Here is a 23,651-nt window from a genome sequence, read left to right on the forward strand (position 1 = left end):
AGTCAGGGCATACTGTGTATGAACTGGAATATGCTCTACATGTTGTTTGCTATCTGCGTCGTTAATCATGAACAAAAACTTTACAATTCTACATTTGACGAGGAATGGCATAGAAAATATACCTGTCTCTCAAAGTAACGGAACTGTCTACATTTGACGGGGACTTGCATAGAAAATATACCTGTCTCTCAAAGTAACGGAACTGTCTGCATTTGACGAGGAATGGCATAGAAAATATACCTGTCTCTCAAAGTAACGGAACTGTCTACATTTGACGGGGACTTGCATAGAAAATATACCTGTCTCTCAAACTAACGGAACTGTCTACATTTGACGGGGACTTGCATAGAAAATATACCTGTCTCTCAAACTAACGGAACTGTCTACATTTCACGAGGACTGCCGTAGAAAATATACCTGTCTCTCAAAGTAACGGAACTGTCTACATTTGACGGGGACTTGCATAGAAAATATACCTGTCCCTCAAAGTAATGGAACTGTCTACATTTGATGAGGACTGGCATAGAAAATATACCTGTCTCTCAAAGTTACAGAACCGACATTATATTTCGTTATCAACGGAATAGTATTTTCAGAAATTTTGTCTGCAATTTTTCGGAGATTCTCTCATCGCCATATTTCACATCCATATGTTAGAACAGGTAGGTATATAACTTTTTTTTCTGATACACATCTAAAGCAGCGTGTAAGTGCAGTTTCTGTTTTCTTACAGTCTGTAGCAATGAAGACATTGCCATTTGGGTGCGGTCACATGCCCTCTTGAATACAGCCTGGAACGTTTTTTAAAACATGTTTCATTGACAGTTCTGAATCAAGAGTAATTTCTTTTTCTGTTTGTGAAGATGATGTCATGAACACCAACTTCAACAGACAGTGGAAGACAGAATGAGGGTTGGACGTTTGGGGAACGGAAGAGCAAAGATTCAGTTGTTGTTTTGTCCCCTTTTTTTTTGCCTTTTTTTTATCCACCCATCTATCCACCCACTCAGACATACGTGATGAAGGAGAAGTCGAAGCTATTTCTTGGAAAAACCGAGGATGACGTCAGCAGCCTGTCTGATGACGTCCCAAGTATACTTGATGTCAGAGCTGGTGACGTAGGGCCCACAAATGGCGAGGCGGAGGAAATAGACGTCCTTCATCATGGCGGGCAAAATGTGGACCTTGTGGTCCTCACGAAGCTCCTTCAGCAGACGTTCAGTCAGCGTGTTGGGGCCCTGGCCGACAGAAAGGGTCACACAACTTCAATGAACGGTGGAGTTGTGGCCTGGGTTCGATTCTCGCATGGAGGAGGATTTACTCCACCCTTCACCAGAACTTGAGTGGTGGTCAGGTTGCTAAGGTTGGTGATAAAGTGGATAAACTCACGAATCAGCTTATTGTTTCACGTAAAAAAGCAGCGACATTTTTTTAAAGGCCTACTAAACAAAGAAACTACAAAACAAGAAAAAACAACAACAAAAAACCAGCAAACTAAACAGAGAAACTACAAAACACACTTTTCTTTTACACCAAAATACATCATCTCGGTTTCAGTCAAACACCCTTTACAAGTCACTGAAATAACCAGATGACTAGGTTACGGAGAAAAACAACAACCTAACCCTCTAAATAAATTACAGAACACATTTCTCACACAAAACAGAGTATTCCGTTTTATTTAAACAACCCTTTCAAGTCTAAGTAACTGACAAAGAAAACTGAAGAAGACTCTGGACACAGGAACGAAAATTAGTCAGTCTAGATTTTGACGTCTGAAATTTGACGTCACACAGATCACAACGTCATCTACCCTTCCCATTCCCTTCCCGCTCTTCCAAAAGATCGTCAGTCCTGTTGCTGATTCAAAACAATGTTTGCTATCTGTGATACTTTGTTCAAGGGTAAAAAGAACGAGAACAGTGAGGATGGCAGACTTCGTTCAATGGTAAAAAGAACGAGAACAGTGAGGATGGCAGACTTCGTTCAATGGTAAAAAGAACGAGAACAGTGAGGATGGCAGACTTCGTTCAAGGGTAAAAAGAACGAGAACAGTGAGGATGACAGACTTCGTTCAAGGGTAAAAAGAACGAGAACAGTGAGGATGGCAGACTTCGTTCAAGGGTAAAAAGAACGAGAACAGTGAGGATGACTGACAGACTTCGTTCAATGGTAAAAAGAACGAGAACAGTGAGGATGGCAGACTTCGTTCAATGGTAAAAAGAACGAGAACAGTGAGGATGACAGACTTCGTTCAATGGTAAAAAGAACGAGAACAGTGAGGATGGCAGACTTCGTTCAATGGTAAAAAGAACGAGAACAGTGAGGATGACAGACTTCGTTCAATGGTAAAAAGAACGAGAACAGTGAGGATGACAGACTTCGTTCCAGGGTAAAAAGAACGAGAACAGTGAGGATGGCAGACTTCGTTCAATGGTAAAAAGAACGAGAACAGTGAGGATGGCAGACTTCGTTCAATGGTAAAAAGAACGAGAACAGTGAGGATGACTGACAGACTTCGTTCAATGGTAAAAAGAACGAGAACAGTGAGGATGGCAGACTTCGTTCAATGATAAAAAGAACGAGAACAGTGAGGATGACAGACTTCGTTCAATGGTAAAAAGAACGAGAACAGTGAGGATGACAGACTTCGTTCAATGGTAAAAAGAACGAGAACAGTGAGGATGACAGACTTCGTTCAATGGTAAAAAGAACGAGAACAGTGAGGATGGCAGACTTCGTTCAATGGTAAAAAGAACGAGAACAGTGAGGATGGCAGACTTCGTTCAATGGTAAAAAGGGACAACAATAATGAAGATGGCACACTGACGCACCTTCAGACGGAAGCAGACGAGACCCAAGATGACGTCAGCAGGGATTTCAAATCTGACGTCACTCCTCACCAGAGCCTCGAACTCGTGAGCCATGGCCACGTCCTGGAACAAAGGGGTGAGAGGGAGGGAGGTGTGTGTGTGTGTGTGTGTGTGTGTGTGTGTGTATGCGTGTGTGTGTGGATGGGGTAACAAAGAATGCAGGCATTTATCAGAAATAATACCAGTTTCTGTCTAGACAAAGGAAATAATAAGTCATCTTTCTTTTTTTCTTTTTTATCAATATCATCTGGCTGTTTTACATTCATTTGCACATATATATATATATATATATATATATATATATATATATATATATATATATATATGACAATTGGATGACTGTACTTCGCTGATGGGAGACGTTTCCTGGTATTCAGTTAAACCCAGCTCAGCTCAACTCTGCTCTGATAATATTAACTCAAATGAACTGAACTGAAATCATCAGATGAATACAATCATAGCACCTGTAGCGGATACAAGAGACCAGCATACATCTTTATGACCACTGTGTACCGGGGTTGGGCAGCAGATGCGATCTGAGCAGTGCTAAATGTGCTTTGTGCTCAGAGTTTTCCCAAGTCTATAGAATCAGCGTTAGCGCTCTCCAACAATCGCTTTTGCAGCTCGGCCCAAGACCACAGGCAAAATTTGCAGTGATGTGATGTGAACAACAAAGATGAACAAAAAATGCACTTATAAGCACATTACTGAAATGATTTTAGTTTGACGTTTTATTGCATAGACTGCATTAGTATATGCGCATGTACACACAGAAAGAGATAGAGACAGAGAGGGAGACAGAGAGAGGCAGTGATGACGGACATGTCGGATGTAGTTCTGCAGTCCCGTCAGACCGAACAGACGCAGAACAAACCACATCTTGATGGCTCGACATGGTTTGCTGGTGGCTGAGATCTGCCAGTGCTGAAACACAGGGCACGCTTCACTGAACTCTGTTTTTTTGATCACTTGCAATCAACTATTAGTTGGTCATTTAGAAAACGAATGCAAACACTCGACATTCTACTTAAGGGCCATTTTTGGATCACTTACAATCAACTATTAGTTGGTCATTTAGAAAACGAATGCAAACACTCGACATTCTGCTTAAGTTAAGTGCCATTTATTGATCACTTTCATGCAACTATTAGTTTGCCATTTAGAAAACAAATGCAGTGGCGTGTTAGTCGCCGAAGAAGAAAAAAGGACAGAGACAGGACATGCACGTGTAACAATGTTGGGATGTGTGACGTTTAAGAGTTCCCGATGACGTCAGCTTACCCGGAAGTCCGGCATGACGTCACCACCCATGGTCTGCTTCAGGTACGCAGTTTCCACCACAAAGTTCTTTTGTAGATAGTCTGTGTTCTTCACCCTGCACACAAACACACGTGCACGCGCGCGCGCAAGCACGCACACATGCACGCGCACGCACGCATGTAACGTGTGCACGCACGAACAAAACATGCGTGAATACAGCCGCACACCACCACCGCCACAATTGCCACCACAATCATCGTCATTGTTATCATTTCACTGTCATCCTCACCTGTTGATGTATTCTCAAATAAATGTTTACAGACCTCTCTCTCTCTCTCTCTCTCTCTCTCTCTCTCTCTCTCTCTCTGTCTCTGCCTTTCCTTCTCTCTCTGTTTTTCTATCTCTCTCACACACACACACACACACACACACACACGCACACACACACACGCGCACGCGCACAGGCACGTACAAAGAAGACGCACACACACACACGCGCGCGCGCGCACATACGCGCACACACTCTGACGGATGACGGAAAGTCGTATAAGCAGACAGGTAACCAGAATGACAGGAGACGGAGACAAACAGACAGACAGACAAACAGACATACCAAAAGACAGACAGACAAACCTGGAGCACCACACTGACCCTCACCTCCTGTCAGGTCAACTTACCACAGGGGAGAGCACTCGAAGGTCACTTTCAGCCATTTGTGAGCGTTCAGGTTGAACGACGTGGCGTACTGTGGAACGAATGAATGATTAAACGAATGTGAAGATGGATAAACTTGATCTGAAAATGGTTCACGTGAGAGATCGGGAAAGGCGAGGGAATGGGGGGGGGGGGGGGGGGGGGGGGGGGGGTGAGAGAGAGAGAGAGAGAGTTTTGCTGATCGATCAACTCATCCTTGTTGTTGTCTTTTTCGTTGTCTTTTTTTCTTCTTTTTCTTCTTTTTCATCCTTTTTTTTTTTTTTTTTTTTTTTTGTATACAAGTATGCATTTATGCGTGTGTGTGTGTGTGTTTGAAAAAATTAAATTAAAGATTGCCTCCTGAAAAAAAAAACCCAACTCATCCTTAATACTCAATGAGGGACATTTCAGACCAAAAACAAAGGTTTTACAATATGATCTTGTTATACACGTGAATACCAGAAACAATAATCACCTCAACATCAGTCAGTGAGCGAAAAGCATCACAGATACAACAGATTGCGGGGGAAGTTTCAGTTTTCAGTTTCAGTAGCTCAAGGAGGCGTCACTGCGTTCAGACAAATCCATATACGCTACACCACATCTGCCAAGCAGATGCCTGACCAGCAGCGTAACCCTACGCGCTTAGTCAGGCCTTGAGGGAAAAAAAAAGATAAATACATAAAAAAAGAACTACTACTACTAATAATATGTATAAGGCACAAAAACTTGATGGAGTCAACTATAAGCGTACCAAACAAAAAAAAAAATTTTTTTTTTTTTAATAATAAATAAATAATAATAATAATGAAAATAAGATAAATTAATGCGGGGGAAATAGGTAATAAATGGTGAAAAGGAGGGAAGCTGGGGTCAAAAATGTTCATTGATAATTACATAAATTAAACAAAAGATTTGTGGGTGCAGCCGAAACAGTGGACGCAGAACGAAACCCAAACTGTTGACAATCACACGAGGGCAGAAGGAAAGTCAGGAGAGAGGACCTCGTTTGTCCACACCCTCTTTGTTCTGAGGCCATCGTCCTGAAGGGCAGAATATCAAAAGATGACGTCCAGTGGCAAGACGTGATACCTTCCACCATGAAAACAGTGCCCAGTCTTAACTCTCTCCATACGAACGGCGAAAGAGACGACGTTAACAGCGTTTCATCCCAATTACCATCATCAAAATATTGCAAGCGGAAGGCTCTTATACTGAAGAGGTGAATGTTGACAAAGAATACCACAGTTCTGACGACGGAAGCTAAAGGTTGGGTCATTCAGACACCCACTGGACATCCGAGGGGTCTGTGTAGAGGAGAAGAGAGGACTGGCCGTACTGAGTGAGTTAACATTGATAGCTAGCTCCCTGGGGGTTGTGACACTGGGACAACGAGCGACGAACTGAGTGTGGGCTGTGTACCGGGGGAGACTCTTTTTGTATTTGTATTTCTTTTTTTTTTTAATCGCAACAGATTTCTCTGGCTGTGCGCAGTGAGAGCGTGCATAAACTTATTCTCACGCATATTGTTCTGCTTAAAACTCTCTCTCTCTCTCTCTCTCTCTCTCTCTCTCTCATATTGTTCTGCTTGAAACTCTCTCTCTCTCTCTCATTTTATTTTATTTTATTTTTTAATCAACTGCTTATCTTGAAAAAGAAAGAGAGAGAGAGAGAGAAATAAAAGGTGTTCCACTTCAACATCAACCATGAGCTCTGACTTCAACTCCATCCAGCAAGGGACGAAACTCTGGACAAATGAAGGCACTTCCGGCATAGGCAGCGTCCACGTGCATCCACATGCTGTGTTCCTCACCTGAGAGACACAGATAAGGGATAGACCTTCGTGCATGAAAAAAAAACGAAAAGGAGGACTGTTGATAATGCAGTCATCCCTAAAACCGCAAATAATTATATCCGCGGCCGGTAGTGAAAGGCTTAAGGCAAATATGACTAGACTGTGCTGTGGACTACAGCCCTTCTGCTTAACGTATTACCCCTGATTACGGGGGGGAAAAAATCGCCAAAAAAGGCTGTAACATACTTCAAAACCACACAATAAGTACATTTAAAGACGCTATATGTCATACAGGCAAATACCACTGCAGACTGGACAGCTGGTTCACATCCAAGTCTTTACAGTATCACAACCTGATCCCAAGAGCAAAACAGCACACAGATCATTTATCACAGACTGCAGAAAAGTGTCAAGGCTGAAAAAAAAATGAAAAAAAAGAAATGGACATGTACTGGCAATGCAGAAAAAGCGGACAATAGTGAAGGAATGACAAAAGAAGGAAATGAATAGAGCTTCGTTTAGGGATTAGTGACTTAAGAGAAGATATGTTCAACAGACATTTGATAAACGACCCACTTTGTGCTTGTGGCACTGCAAGCGAAACTGCTGAACATTATTTATTATTTTGTCAAGACTTTCATATAGCTCGGGCAAACACAATCTTAACTTTATCTCCAAACTACATCTACGTTAAAACTCATACAAATATATTCATATTTCAAACTGTTCACCAGTTTATCTCCGATTCAAATAGATTTTAACTTAGAAAGTATTGTGAAGAACGGCTACAACACGATTCTATTCGTAAAATACGTGTTGGATTTATTTGACTGACCAAATATTCAAAGTTGAATGGATTGGCCAATGATCTGTGAGAATTTCTCCTCTCCCCTCTGTTACCCCTCCCCCACCACCTTACGCACCATTCTTCTAAATTTCTGTTTTTCCTTCGTGTTTCTCTTCTGTCAGGCCGATTCCTTTGGTGACTATAAATTTTAATCTCATGTTAACATTGATATCAGCATTATTTTACTATATTATGTATTATTTGTTCATTTGTTTTATTTCATTATTTCATTACTTACTGTTTGTGAATGTTATTTGATACAATTGATAATATGGTTCATCAGCCGCGATGTTAAAATTGGAGTGCAACATTGTGAGCACAGTATAAGCTTCAAGCCTGTTGATGCTCTTTTCGCATTGATTGCATTGTAATCATGTGTATTGTTGAACAATTAAAGATTATTTAAACCAATAGAGCTATAGAAAAGAGGACGTTTCTAGCATGGAATTTCCAGGAGGAGGGGACACAAGCTCAAACACGCTTTGTGTAAATAATCACACTTGTTGTAGGCCTGATTCATACTCACAGAGAGGCCCCAGTTCCTTCAAGTTGTCAAAGGCACACGTGGGTGTTGAGCCGAGTGTTGCACACAGCTGAAATTGCACGAATTTATTATTTTTGTCTCCCTTGGTATCCAAAATGGAGCCATATGGTAATATATTGCACTAATGTATTGTTTTGTCTCCCTTGATACTTAAAATAGGCACACAGGGTTACATATCATACAAATATATTGTTTTCTCTCCATTGATACTTTGATCCATATATTTTGTAACGAATGAATTGGTTTGTCTCCCTTCATACTTAAAATGGAGCCAAATGTTTACACATTGTGCGAATTGATAGGTTTGTCTCCATTGATACCTCAAGAACGATGAACGGACTAATAACTGTGGAAGCCAATTCGTTTGCCACCTTGTCAAACGAGAAAAGGAAAAACGTTTCCTGGCTTTTGGTTCCTCAAAGTCATGGTTCCATGAGGTCTGTTATGTTAACCCAGGTCTGGAACCACTGCTGACCACTTTGTACATGATCGTGCAATATTAGTACTTTTTCACTGGTTTTGACCACTGAGCGCTACTAACCGCTACTGACCACTGACCACCACTGACCACTTACCACCTCTGGCCACTACTGACCATGGACCAATCATGACTGCTGAGTGGCGAAGTGGTTAGCGTCGCGGACTGACGGCTGGGAGGACGCGGGTTCGAATCCCAGCGGAGGTGGGTTTTTCGGCCCGCGACCGGCTCCAAACCAGAATTGGGTGTGCTGTGGGCTTATATGGGGAGACTGGGACCACACAGTCGAGTGTCATCCACTTCAAGGATGCGTCTTTTGGTGTGTTGCTCTAATTACCTGACCAACACTGTAAGTGTCTGTATCTCTCGGGCCTGGTTAACGCCGGGATATCATTATGACAGGAAGCGTAGAGTACAGCCTTGTCACGCAGTCCCAAAACCAAAATGGACCTCCATAGCAACATCGTCATCATCATCGTCATCATCTCCTCCTCCTTCATCGTCATCAATATAAACAAAACAGTCTCAAAGTCTGTGGCCTTTCATGCCCTGCTCTCATGGTGACCTCAGTGCACTGCTGAAGTCCGTTAGTTTGAAGGTTAGGATTCTTGCAGTGTTTACATTTCTTTTTTTCAATTTCCCTGTGAATTCAATACCTTTTTAAGTACCAGTGGAAAGAAGGACTTCTGCTTGATATCCCGAGATGATCTTGGCAGACAGAGACAGAGAGTGAGATAGAAACAGAGACAGAGACGGACAGACAGAGACAGAGAAAAGAGACAAATTTACATTCAGACAGAGACAAAAAGGTGAACAGCGAAAGAGACAGTTACATAGAAAGGAATGAGTCCTTTGCCCAAATCCTCCAGTATGGCGGCCTTCAGAGTGGCTCCATGCAGCGCCCCCTTGTCGTCAGTCTCAAGAGTGCGCATGCGTACTCCGCCCACCAGCCCTGCCCTGATCACTGATGAGTGAGCCTGCAGAGGTAAATAACGATAACAACAACAACCATCGTCATTAACCCCTCAACAATGAATATGCCATCATAAACAGTCTTCAGTTCTCTGCTCCATTATCATTTGAACTGACACAACATCGTATATATATATCTATATATATCTATATATATATATATATATATATATAATACCCAAAAGGTGTTTAGAATACATTTCAAATGTGTACAATTGTTTTGTAGTTGTCAGCAGTACCAAAATATCCACGGATAGCAGCCACAGTGACGGTTAACTCTCTCCGTACGAACGGCGAAAGAGACGACGTTAACAGTGTTTCACCCCAATAACCACCATCAAAATATTACCAGCGGAAGGCTCTTACACTGAAGAGGTGAATGTTGACAAAGAATACCACAATTCTGACGACGGAAGCTAGAGGTTGGGTCATTGAAACACCCACTGGACATCCGAGGGGTCTGTGTAGAGGAGAAGAGAGGACTGGCCGTACTGAGTGAGTTAATACCAACATCCGGTCCAGGACTTCACGTGCCAAAAGTAACCACCACACTGTCGTAAGAAAAACTGACAACTATGAATCATAGTGTGACGCAAAATGTTCTCACGTTCGAGATGACAAGCACACAAGATGCTCAAATGCATGCACACACACGGAAAAGACAGCAAGCAAGGGAGGGAGGGAGAGGATAGTTGGGGGTGGGGGTAAACGATGGGGGGGTCCACGATCAACAGACACCTGATCAGAGCAGTAAGCCACCAGTCTGTCCATCACGTGACCAAGCGTGACGTCAGGCTGGGTTCGCTGCTGTGTCCTGAAGGTCAGTGTTCTGGCGGCCAGCAGACAGGTCAGTATGGCTCCACTGGCGTTCGCCTGACCACACACACACACGCGCGCGCGCGCGCACACACGCACACGCACACACATACACACAGGTGCACACACACACACACACAAGTGCACACACACACACACACACACACACACACACACACACACACCGACATCCACAATTATGCACGCGTACATGCATACACACAAACACACACGCACGCACGCGCGCGCGCGCACACACACACACATAAACACACGAGCACACACACACACACACACACAAACACACACACACACACACACACACACACACACACACACACACTACTACTACTACTACTACTACTACTACTACTACTACTACCACCACACACAATGGATTTCCACGAGGCAAAATCGCCAACAACAACAACAAAAAAAAAAACAAACCAAAACCCCAGAATTTACCAGTCCTCAATGAAAGAATTTCAATCGCTGAGTCTAAAGAATAACAATCTATCCCGGTGAAAAAGGCCTAAAACCATACCAAATTCCTTGCTTCAAGAGAAAACAAAGTCAAGAGATTGTCTCAAACTTACGCGTTTATTCAGACTAACATTGACTATGCTTCCAAACTCTGTGATATTCAGCTTCTAACAAATGAACAGACACATACTGCTTAAAGTTACTCATCGGTGACTATGAATTAGTCAGTAAATCGAACCTAATTGTTTGTACTATGGATGACTTTTCATGCATAAAAATGAATCACCTCACAGAAATGCTTCATCTGTATGTTCTTAATTATCATTCGCATAAAAGAAGCCTCTTTTCAGAAATCAAGTCTTACATAGATGGTTATAGAATCACATTCCAAAAAATCTTTAAAAGTGTGTCCAAAAAAAAATTGAAAACATTCATCTAAATTTCCCTGTGAACCTTTCAAATTGGACACACCACTGTCTCCAAAGTACAAGTCATGATTCGATATTATAAAACATATATAACATACAAAGAACTGAAGGGAACATAGTGTATGTAAAGTACAACCAGGTACTGAAGAGTTTCTGTTACATCATGACATCACATAGTACAGACAACAGGCAACCAGGGAAAAGAACCAAGGTGAACACCATGACAACATACAGTACAGATAAACGGGTTCTGGATTGTCCAGGTGTACATCATGACTACACAAGTGCAGAGAAACAAGGTGGACACCACTACAGCATCAGGCACAGACAAACAGTCACCCCGGGGGAAAAGAAACTAACTGAACATCATGACACATAAAACACAGACAACCAGGTACACGATTAGTATCAAAGAACATACGACGTACAGAGAACGAAGAGACACATCATGACAATATAATACACATATATATTACAACCCATGTACTGAAGAGTCCCGGTTACATCATGACATCACAGAGTACAGACAACACACAGCCAGGGAAAAGAACCAAGGTGAACACCATGACAACATACAGTACAGATAAACGGGTTCTGGATTGTCCAGGTGTACATCATGACTACACAAGTGCAGAGAAACAAGGTGGACACCACTACAGCATCAGGCACAGACAAACAGTCACCCCGGGGGAAAAGAAACTAACTGAACATCCTGACACATAACGCACAGACAACCGGGTACACGATTAGTATTAAAGAACATAAGACATACAGAGAACGAAGAGACACATCATGACAATATAATACACATATATATTACAATCCATGTACTGAAGAGTCCCGGTTACATTATGACATCACAGAGTACAGACAACACACAACAAGGGAAAAGAACCAAGGTGAACACCATGACAACATACAGTACAGATAAACGGGTTCTGGATTGTCCAGGTGTACATCATGACTACACAAGTGCAGAGAAACAAGGTGGACACCACTACAGCATCAGGCACAGACAAACAGTCACCCCGGGGGAAAAGAAACTAACTGAACATCCTGACACATAACGCACAGACAACCGGGTACACGATTAGTATTAAAGAACATAAGACATACAGAGAACGAAGAGACACATCATGACAATATAATACACATATACCACAACCCATGTACTGAAGAGTCCCGGTTACATTATGACATCACAGAGTACAGACAACACACAGCCAGGGAAAAGAACCAAGGTGAACACCATGACAACATACAGTACAGATAAACGGGTTCTGGATTGTCCAGGTGTACATCATGACTACACAAGTGCAGAGAAACAAGGTGGACACCACTACAGCATCAGGCACAGACAAACAGTCACCCCGGGGGAAAAGAAACTAACTGAACATCATGACACATAAAGCACAGACAACCGGGAACCGAGGTGTCCAGACAATGACATCACGTAGCACAGACAGAAGACAACCAGGGAACAAAAGAAGCAAGGTGAACACCATGACAACACTTATCAAAGTCACCACCTCGATGATTCCTCCTCCTTGACCAGGGTGGGAGAAGAGAAAGAAGGGAGGTAAGTGAAGCATCTGGGCCAGCCAGTCCATCGTGACCATTTCCAGTTCCACGCTCATGGGACAGGATTCCTGTCGGTAGGATTAACACACACCATCAACAACAACAAAAGCAGCAACAACAGCAACAGCAGCAACAACAGCAACAGCGGCAGCAGCCATGATTAACTCTCTCCATACGAACGGCGAAAGAGACGACGTTAACAGCGTTTCACGCCAATTACCATCATCAAAATATTGCAAGCGGAAGGCTCTTATACTGAAGAGGTGAATGTTGACAAAGAATACCACAATTCTGACGACGGAAGCTAAAGTTTGGGTCATTCAGACACCCACTGGACATCCGAGGGGTCTGTGTAGAGGAGAAGAGAGGACTGGCCGTACTGAGTGAGTTAACTAACATCACCAACACCGGACATACAACAACAAAAGGAACACTGGTGACAATAACTTCTTCCTCTACTTCTAGTTCGTTCGTGGGCTGCAACTTCCACGTTCATTCGCATGTACACGAGTGGGCTTTTACGTGCATGACCGTTTTTACCCCGCTACATACGCAGCCGTACTCTGTTTTCGGGGGTGGTGACAATAACAAAAACCAAGGACTATAGCAGCACAGTGTGGGCCTGACAAACCCATCGTAATCATTTTTATGCTTTCTTCTTCTTCTTCTTCTTCCATTAATGTTCAGCGGTCATAACTTTGACCATTACTAACATTTTTCATGCATGCTGGGTATTTTTCGTGTCTCTACAACCCACCGAACACTGACATAGGTTACAGGATCTTTAACGTGCGTATTTGATCTTCTGCAAGCGTATACACACGAAGGGGGTTCAGGCACCAGCAGGTCTGCACATATGTTGACCTGGGAGATCGGAAAATTCCCCACCCTTTACCCACCAGGCGCCGTTACCGTGATTCGAACCCGGGACCCTCAGATTGAAAATCCAACGCTTAAACCACTCGGCTATTGCGCCCGTCTACACACGGTATACCTGCTGTTCTTAACATTACCATCAGCAATATCACCACAGATACTGCAAGGCTTGTAAGACCAAAGCTGACAACAAGAACGGGAGTATCCATCTGATCCATCATCGTCACTTTCAAACCTCCTTGCTCAAGGACTGTCTCCCTTTCTGGGTGACAACATCAGCAACAACAGCATCCTCACCATCATCATCATCATCATCATAATCATCGTCGTCGTCGTCATCGTCATCTTCAACGTCATGGTCATGATCATCGTCGTCACAGTCTCGCACTGAAAAAGAGTGTTGTCCTCTGGCAAAATTCTTAAGAAGAAATCCACTCTGGTCGGTACACAAATATTTGTATATGTATTTCTTTTTATCACAACAGATTTCTCTGTGTGAAATTCGGGCTGCTCTCCCCATGGAGAGCGCGTCGCTACACTACAGCGCCACCCATTTTTTGTATTCTTTCCTGCGTGCAGTTTTATTTGTTTTTCCTATCGAACTGAACAACATGGCAGACCCCAACAAATTCAAGGTGCCAGACTGGAGGAGCTACAAGATAGATGGCATTCCAGAACTGGAGAAAACCCAGAGATTGCTTGCCGCCCGACATCTGAGGGACCCATGGCTTAGGAACGAAGTGTGGCGCTACACCAAAGCCAACTACGGAGGTCAGTACAAGAACGCCCTCATCAACCTTGGCAAGGGACTGAAGTGGGCACTGGTGGCCATGGTGCTGACGCTCTCTCTGGAAGAGTTAGGATCCATTTTCAGAGAGCAAGGGACACGTCTTCGTCGTCCGCTTGACGATGAGTTAAACGACTAGTGTTGACGATGATTGTTTGCTGTTTTTGTTTTTGGTGGAGGGCGGTGACGGGTTCGGGTAGGACGAGGGGTTGGAAAAAAAAACAAAAAAACATGTGTGTCGAATGGGGAAGTTGAAGGAAGACGGAGAACAGTGAAAACAAAACGAAAGTTTTGTTTGTTTAAAGACAGCATTGATCTGTAATGTGTTGAAAATTTATGGGAATGTATTATTTTCATTTATTTATTTATTTATTTATTTATTTATGCGTTCCTGTTAGCGGTGGTGCGGGGAGGTGGATGAGTTGGGAGATGGTGATGGGGCCGGAGGATAGGGGTAATAGAGGTTGGGGGTGTTAGCTATAGGTTTTATTTATAGTTTGGCATTCAAACTCCAGACAAGTTCGCGTACTGGTTGGTCTTTACCAAACCTTTTGGGAAATGAAATGGGAAATATGCATTTTTCTTCTTCTTCTTCTTCTTCTTCTTCTTCTTCTTCTTCTTCTTCTTCTTCTTCTTCTTCTTCTTCTTCTTCAGATTCAAGCAAAACAAACAAAAAACAACCAAGAAACTAAATTTTCTGTACGAAGACGTGTCTGCAAAGGGGACAGTGAAGAGCGATGAACTGATTGATTGTCACTAAGCTGACAATTTTTTTTTTTTTTTTTTTTTTTTTTACGCTTATAGTTGACTTCATCACGTTTTTGCGCCTTATACATATTATTATCAGTAGTAGTAGTTCTGTTTTTCATGTATTTACCTTTTTTTTTCTTTCTTTTTTTTTCTCAAGGCCTGACTAAGCACGTTGGGTTACGCTGCTGGTCAGACATCTGCTTGGTAGATGTGGTGTAGCGTATATGGATTTTTCCGAACGCAGTGACGCCTCCTTGAGCTACTGAAACTGAAACTGAAACTATCGAAGTGGATTTTTCTACAGAATTTTGCCAGTAACAACCCTTTTGTTGCCGTGGGTTCTTTTACGTGCGCTAAGTGCATGTTGCACATAGGACCTCGGTTTATCGTCTCATCCGAATGGCTAGCGTCTAGACCACCGCTCAAGGTCTAGTAGAGGGGGAGAAAATATCGGCAGTTGAGCCGTGATTCGAACCAGCGTGCTCAGATTCTCTCGCTTCCTATGCGGACGCGTTACCTCCAGGCCATCACTCCACATACACATGCACCCAAGGCCTGACAAGCACGTTGGGTTACGCAGCTGTCAGGCATCTGCATGGCAGATGTGAGGTAGCGTGTATGGATTTGTCCGAACGCCGTGACAACTCCTTGAGAAACTGAAGCTCAAACTTCAGAATTCTTTTTTTTTTTTCGATGACAACCTCCGTCTGTGTTATTTCCCTCTACTCTGGTGCCACACTACTACTACTCTGGTGCCACACCGCTACTACTCTGGTGCCACACCACTACTACTACTCTGGTGCCACACCACTACTACTCTGGTGCCACACCACTACTACTCTGGTGCCACACCACTACTACTACTCTGGTGCCACACCACTACTACTACTCTGGTGCCACACCATTACTACTCTGGTGCCACACCACTACTACTACTCTGGTGCCACACCATTACTACTCTGGTGCCACACCACCACTACTCTGGTGCCACACCACTACTACTACTCTGGTGCCACACCGCTACTACTACTCTGGTGCCACACCACTACTACTCTGGTGCCACACCACTACTACTACTCTGGTGCCACACCACTACTACTACTCTGGTGCCACACCACTACTACTCTGGTGCCACACCACCACTACTCTGGTGCCACACCACTACTACTCTGGTGCCACACCGCTACTACTCTGGTGCCACACCGCTACTACTACTCTGGTGCCACACCACTACTACTCTGGTGCCACACCACTACTACTCTGGTGCCACACCACTACTACTCTGGTGCCACACCACCACTACTACTCTGGTGCCACACCACTACTACTACTCTGGTGCCACACCACTACTACTCTGGTGCCACACCACCACTACTACTCTGGTGCCACACTACTACTACTACTCTGGTGCCACACCACCACTACTACTCTGGTGCCACACCACCACTACTACTCTGGTGCCACACCACCACTACTCTGGTGCCACACCACCACTACTACTCTGGTGCCACACCACTACTACTCTGGTGCCACACCACCACTACTCTGGTGCCACACCACTACTACTCTGGTGCCACACCACTACTACTACTCTGGTGCCACACCACTACTACTCTGGTGCCACACCACCACTACTACTCTGGTGCCACACCACTACTGCTACTCTGGTGCCACACCACTACTACTCTGGTGCCACACCACTACTACTCTGGTGCCACACCACTACTACTACTCTGGTGCCACACCACCACTACTACTCTGGTGCCACACCACCACTACTACTCTGGTGCCACACTACTACTACTCTGGTGCCACACCACTACTACTCTGGTGCCACACCACCACTACTACTCTGGTGCCACACTACTACTACTCTGGTGCCACACCACCACTACTCTGGTGCCACACCACCACCACTACTCTGGTGCCACACCACTACTACTACTCTGGTGCCACACCACCACTACTCTGGTGCCACACCACTACTACTCTGGTGCCACACCACTACTACTACTCTGGTGCCACACCACCACTACTACTCTGGTGCCACACTACTACTACTCTGGTGCCACACCACTACTACTCTGGTGCCACACCACTACTACTCTGGTGCCACACCACCACTACTCTGGTGCCACACCACCACTACTCTGGTGCCACACCACTACTACTCTGGTGCCACACCACTACTACTCTGGTGCCACACCACTACTACTACTCTGGTGCCACACCACCACTACTACTCTGGTGCCACACCACTACTACTCTGGTGCCACACCACTACTACTCTGGTGCCACACCACCACTACTACTCTGGTGCCACACTACTACTACTCTGGTGCCACACCACCACCACTACTCTGGTGCCACACCACTACTGCTACTCTGGTGCCACACCACTACTACTCTGGTGCCACACCACTACTACTACTCTGGTGCCACACCACCACTACTCTGGTGCCACACCACCACTACTACTCTGGTGCCACACTACTACTACTACTCTGGTGCCACACCACTACTACTACTCTGGTGCCACACCACTACTACTCTGGTGCCACACCACTACTACTCTGGTGCCACACCACTACTACTACTCTGGTGCCACACCGCTACTACTCTGGTGCCACACCACCACTACTACTCTGGTGCCACACCACTACTACTCTGGTGCCACACCACTACTACTACTCTGGTGCCACACCACCACTACTCTGGTGCCACACCACCACTACTACTCTGGTGCCACACCACCACTACTACTCTGGTGCCACACTACCACTACTCTGGTGCCACACCACTACTACTCTGGTGCCACACCACTACTACTCTGGTGCCACACCACTACTACTACTCTGGTGCCACACCACTACTACTCTGGTGCCACACCACTACTACTCTGGTGCCACACCACCACTACTACTCTGGTGCCACACTACTACTACTCTGGTGCCACACCACCACCACTACTCTGGTGCCACACCACTACTACTACTCTGGTGCCACACCACCACTACTCTGGTGCCACACCACCACTACTCTGGTGCCACACCACTACTACTCTGGTGCCACACCACTACTACTCTGGTGCCACACCACTACTACTCTGGTGCCACACTACTACTACTCTGGTGCCACACCACTACTACTACTCTGGTGCCACACCACCACTACTACTCTGGTGCCACACTACTACTACTCTGGTGCCACACCACCACCACTACTCTGGTGCCACACCACTACTGCTACTCTGGTGCCACACCACTACTACTCTGGTGCCACACCACTACTACTACTCTGGTGCCACACCACCACTACTCTGGTGCCACACCACCACTACTACTCTGGTGCCACACTACTACTACTACTCTGGTGCCACACCACTACTACTACTCTGGTGCCACACCACTACTACTCTGGTGCCACACCACTACTACTACTCTGGTGCCACACCACTACTACTCTGGTGCCACACCACTACTACTACTCTGGTGCCACACCACTACTACTCTGGTGCCACACCACTACTACTACTCTGGTGCCACACTACTACTACTCTGGTGCCACACTACTACTACTCTGGTGCCACACCACTACTACTACTCTGGTGCCACACCACTACTACTACTCTGGTGCCACACCACTACTACTCTGGTGCCACACCACTACTACTACTCTGGTGCCACACCACTACTACTCTGGTGCCACACCACTACTACTCTGGTGCCACACCACTACTACTCTGGTGCCACACCACTACTACTACTCTGGTGCCACACCACTCCCACTTCTCTTCTCACGTTGAATATTCAGCAGCAGCGCGTTATGTCAAAGACCTCACTCATGGAAAAGAAGAGCCCATGGAGCTGAAATCCAAATAGTTGTTCCTAACCACCTGACTCACTCACCCAGAAACTTCCAATGCAGCCAATGGCGTTGTTCAGAATCTCACCCAGCACGGAGGGAAAGGAGAACTCAATGTTCCAGTAGGCGTGGAATTTGGGAGACCGGAAGTGAACCGCCTGACAGACAGAACATTTCTTTTAAAAGTTTTTTTTTTTTAAACAGCGAGTATTCGCCACAGAAAACAGGATTGTATGTGTGGGAGGAAACAGACAAATACACTATCGACAAGGGAGGGAAACAGACAGGCAGACAATCACAGACAGACAGAACGACAGACAGAGACACTATCAGGGACAGAGAGAATACAGACTAACACAGATTAACACAGACAGGCAGACAGACAAACAGACACACCAGCAATCGGGGACAAAGAGGAAACAAACACAGGCATACAGACAGAGAGACATAACACGCTAGCAATCGGGGACAAAGAGGAGACGAATACAAACAGACAAATACACAGAGAGACACACAGGCAGACAGACAGAGACCCTATCGATCGCGAAAGAGGAGACAAACACAGACAGACAGAGAGACACACAGACAGACAGACAAACACTATCAACTGGGGACACAGAGAGGACAGATAAACACAAAGACAAACACAGACGAACAGACACAGACAGGCAACAAAGAGACACACAGACAGACAGACACCATCAACGGGGGAGGGCGGACTGACCCCCGGCATGATGACTCTCTCAATGTCGGAGAAGACGGCTTCCCAAGGCTCAGCGTTCTCCGGGGCCGTGTCGGGAATCAGCTCACGCAGGAAGCCTGGCTTCACATCCGGGAACGCTGGTCTATCCCGGATGTTCTCCAGGTAGGAAGTGACGTAACGTAACAGTTCAACGCCATGTTTTTCAAAGGATTCAGCATCCATTGCTTTTGTCGCTTGGGTAGCTGCTGCAGCTGCTGTTGATTGAGATTACGTTGTTTTGTGAACAGGATTTTCTGAAGCGAATCACATATTTCCTTTTAATTCAGACACAATGTCAGTGTCATTTTTAGCATCTGTTTTTTTGTTGTTTTTTTCGGGGGCGCGGGTGGGGGGGGGTGTTTTGTTTTGTTTTGTTTTTTGTTTGTTTGTTTGTTGTTGTTGTTGTTGTTTTTTTGGGGGGGTTGTTTGTTTGTTTGGGTTTTTTTCAATCATAGTATATAAACCAGACAGAGAGGTTGTAGGTATGTTATTGTCCTAAGTGGGTGTCGTCCTTATGGCGGTGCACGTCAACAATTTCTCAATTTGACAAAAAAAATCAAGCAAACCCCTTCCTAAGATAATGACTAAAGTTTGGGGACTCTAAAACAAACACACATGACACCTAATTAATTCACATTAATGTTTAGATATGGCATATTGAGACAGAACAGACCTAACAACAAATGCTACACAATCTGAATAACGACTTGTCCTTTGATCCCAAATAGACAGAAACTGACTAGTTAAACCACAGCTGTGGCTCACAACCAATCATCCAAGGCAGGCAGCAAATTAGAGCAGCCAGCCCACCCAGTGTCCCACAGCGAGGCAAAAACGATACTGAGAGACAGCTTCAGGAAGGCATGGCGCCAACGTCTGGACATCGGGACGGAAGACGAAAAGGACGGCATCCATGAGCTGGACAGAGCGACACAGGTCACAATCTTCAGACTGCGAACGGGACACTGTCAGCTCCTCTCCCACCTCTACCGTCTGAAGATATCAAATACTGACCAGTGCCCTTGTGGCACAGGCCCCACAGACCCCCTCCCATATCCTGCAGTCCTGTCCCACCTTCGACGCTCTGAGACGCCAGGCATGGCCCAGCCCGGTGGAGCTCCAGGAGAAACTGTGGGGACCGGTGGGGTCCCTGCGACGGACCTCGGACTTCGCTGTCCTGACCGGACTGAAAATCTAGTGTGGCCAGGGAACGCGGAAGAAGAAGAAGTGTGGTATTAATTAAGGTTCCTATTAGTAGATGATGGATATTGATTTCTGACAACAGTGTTAATTATCATTATTTGTCACGTTGACAGGATAGTAAAGCTTGCCCAGTTCGTGTGGGAAATGTGATGATGATAGGTGACAAGACTATCTCAATGCAAACATGGGATCTGGGTTTCACACTTGTGCCGTACTAATCCACGCGAGGGCTGTGATGTCCTTGTGAGTGTTCAGTGTCTGCATTATTTGTGTGAGCAGCTGTTACAAAGACCAGTGTGATGGTGAATTAACTACCTTTTCCTTCTGGTCCCGCCGACCGCGAAGGCCACATCAGGACTTTTTTTTTTTTAAGAGTGGTGTATGATGATTTCAAGAGAAACACGAGGACGGGCGTGGTGACGCTGTACGTGTTGTAATTATATACTGATTAATAGGCTATGGACAGTGGATTCCTGAAGCACGTGATAAATGATTAAATCAATAGCCATGGCCCCTCGTGAATGGCGTAGTAGGAATACAATAACACAGTATCTGCGTTTGCTGAAATGCAGAATAGGATTGTGAGAGTGGTCGTCTTTGAAACAAAATTATTTTTTCTGTAATCGTTGGTTAGTTGATGGTCATATATATTGTACTTATTTGGCGCAAACTCCTCATGGATGGTCTCTACGCGCCTCACATGAAACAGTTCATATACAACAGTGCATTGTACAAAATAAGAGCACATACGGACAAAGAGGTGGAAAGAAACAAATTCTTTATCCAGTTTCAGTTTCAGTTTCAATTTCTCAAGGAGGCGTCACTGCGTTCGGACAAATCCATACACGCTACACCACATCTGTTGAGCAGATCAGCAGCATAACCCAACGCGCTTAGTCAGGCCTTGAGTGCATGCTTACATATTTGTGTACCTATGAAAGTGGATTTCATTTTACGTAATTTCGCCAGAGGACAACACTCTCGTTGCCATGGGTTCTTTTTCAGTGCGCTAAGTGCGTGCTGCACACGGGACCTCGGTTTATCGTCTCATCCGAAAGACTAGACGCTCAGTTTGATTTTCCAGTCAAACTTAGGAGAAAGGGCGAGAGCGGGATTCGAACCCACACCCTCACGGACTCTCTGTATTGGCAGCTGAGCGTCTTAACCATTCTGCCACCTTCCTCCTTTCTTTATCCAGCAATACAAGACTACAAATTACAGATATGGATAATCACAGCAAAAAAAAAAAGGCAGAAGATACACCCTATACACACAGACACACACAGGCACTGACAGATAGAATGAGTTCAGGAATATAAGACCGGTTTCTTCTTCTTCTTCTACTTCTTCTTCTTCTGAGTTCGTGGGCTGCAACTCCCACGTTCACTCGTGAGTACACGAGTGGGCTTTTAGATTGTATGACCGTTTTTACCCCGCCATGTAAGCAGCCATACTCCTATTTCGGGGGGTTTCAAATTTACCTTTCGTCACAAAGATACTAGAAAATATGGTACTTAAACAAACTCATTTTCATAAAAAGAAAACCCAGCGCAATCCGCTTAAACCCGTATTAAACTCTGGGTACAGCAGGGAAATTGTTCTTTTTATGTTGTCAGTGACGTACTTGCTGCCATGCAGCAAACTGTCAGTGTTCTTTTTTCTGGTTGACAATCTGCTGACTTTGACAATAGCGATCACACAATTCTTCTTCTCGTCTAGAAATTATCTTCAGCCTTCACTCTTCAGTGGTTCCGTTCATAGGTACAAAGAGACCACAGTCAAGTGTTATCCTTCAGTAATATCTCATATACTCCAACCCCACTGTTTTTCAGGGTTCCACAGGGTTCACCTCTTCGTCCTGTTTTATTTGTCATGCATACCTACCACTCTCTACCGTCATCAAGCAAATTGATCTTTAACTATTTATAGATGACTCTCAGCTTTAGCAGTCCTGTAACCACCCCCACGCCCAAGGTTGTTCACTGACGCACAGACTCAAAACTGTTTCTAGGATATGAAGTCATGGGCGTCAGATTCCATGCTAAATCTGTGTGACAACAAAACTGAAGCACCAAACTCTTCTCTGTTTTCTGCCATCAACCATAGGTTCGGGTGATAGTTCAAGAAACCCAGGCTTTGTTGTGGATTCCACTCTGTCGAGGAAACAACATGTCACGAAAGTCTGTCAGAAGTGTTATTTTGAGCTGAAAACAATCCCCAGTGGAAGATTCTACAAGGAATTGTCACCAACTGCATCTTGTCCAGATTAGTTTACTTCAACTCTCTTTTTTTTGCATGCTGTCCTGATTCTTGGCTTCAGCTACTGCAGAAAGTTAATTTTGCAGTTCGTATTATCTCCAGAGTGACATCGTGAGTTTTCCAATTGCACTTCTGATAAGACTTCATTGGCTTCTAATATAAATAAATAAATGAATGAATGAATAAATGAATAAATAAATGATTAATTAACTACATACCACCCTCAACCCGCGAAGCACCGATTTGAGGGATCGAACAGAGCACACTCCGACTGAAAGCTCAACGCTTTAACTCTCTCCATACGAACGGCGAAAGAGACGACGTTAACAGCGTTTCACCCCAATTACCATCATCAAAATATTGCAAGCGGAAGGCTCTTATACTGAAGACGTGAATGTTG

General features: G+C 44.7%; 1 protein-coding gene across 1 annotated transcript; it reads right to left on the bottom strand.

The window, feature by feature from the left end:
• Positions 1 to 363: 363 nt before the first annotated feature.
• LOC143276062 (aromatic-L-amino-acid decarboxylase-like) lies at positions 364 to 19,972 on the bottom strand. The gene is made up of 12 exons (XM_076580449.1): positions 19,772 to 19,972; positions 19,092 to 19,205; positions 12,719 to 12,838; positions 10,201 to 10,335; positions 9,324 to 9,467; positions 7,995 to 8,061; positions 6,545 to 6,639; positions 4,811 to 4,878; positions 4,155 to 4,248; positions 3,696 to 3,797; positions 2,835 to 2,936; positions 364 to 1,238 (listed from the first exon to the last, which is right to left on the bottom strand). The coding sequence occupies exons 1-12, from the start codon at positions 19,970 to 19,972 to the stop codon at positions 1,038 to 1,040; spliced, it is 1,443 nt and encodes a 480-aa protein (XP_076436564.1). The 3' UTR covers positions 364 to 1,037.
• Between the last annotated feature and the right edge of the window lie 3,679 nt (positions 19,973 to 23,651).

Source organism: Babylonia areolata, chromosome 31 (genome assembly GCF_041734735.1).
Source record: "Babylonia areolata isolate BAREFJ2019XMU chromosome 31, ASM4173473v1, whole genome shotgun sequence".
NCBI classification, from domain to species: Eukaryota; Metazoa; Mollusca; class Gastropoda; order Neogastropoda; family Buccinidae; genus Babylonia; species Babylonia areolata.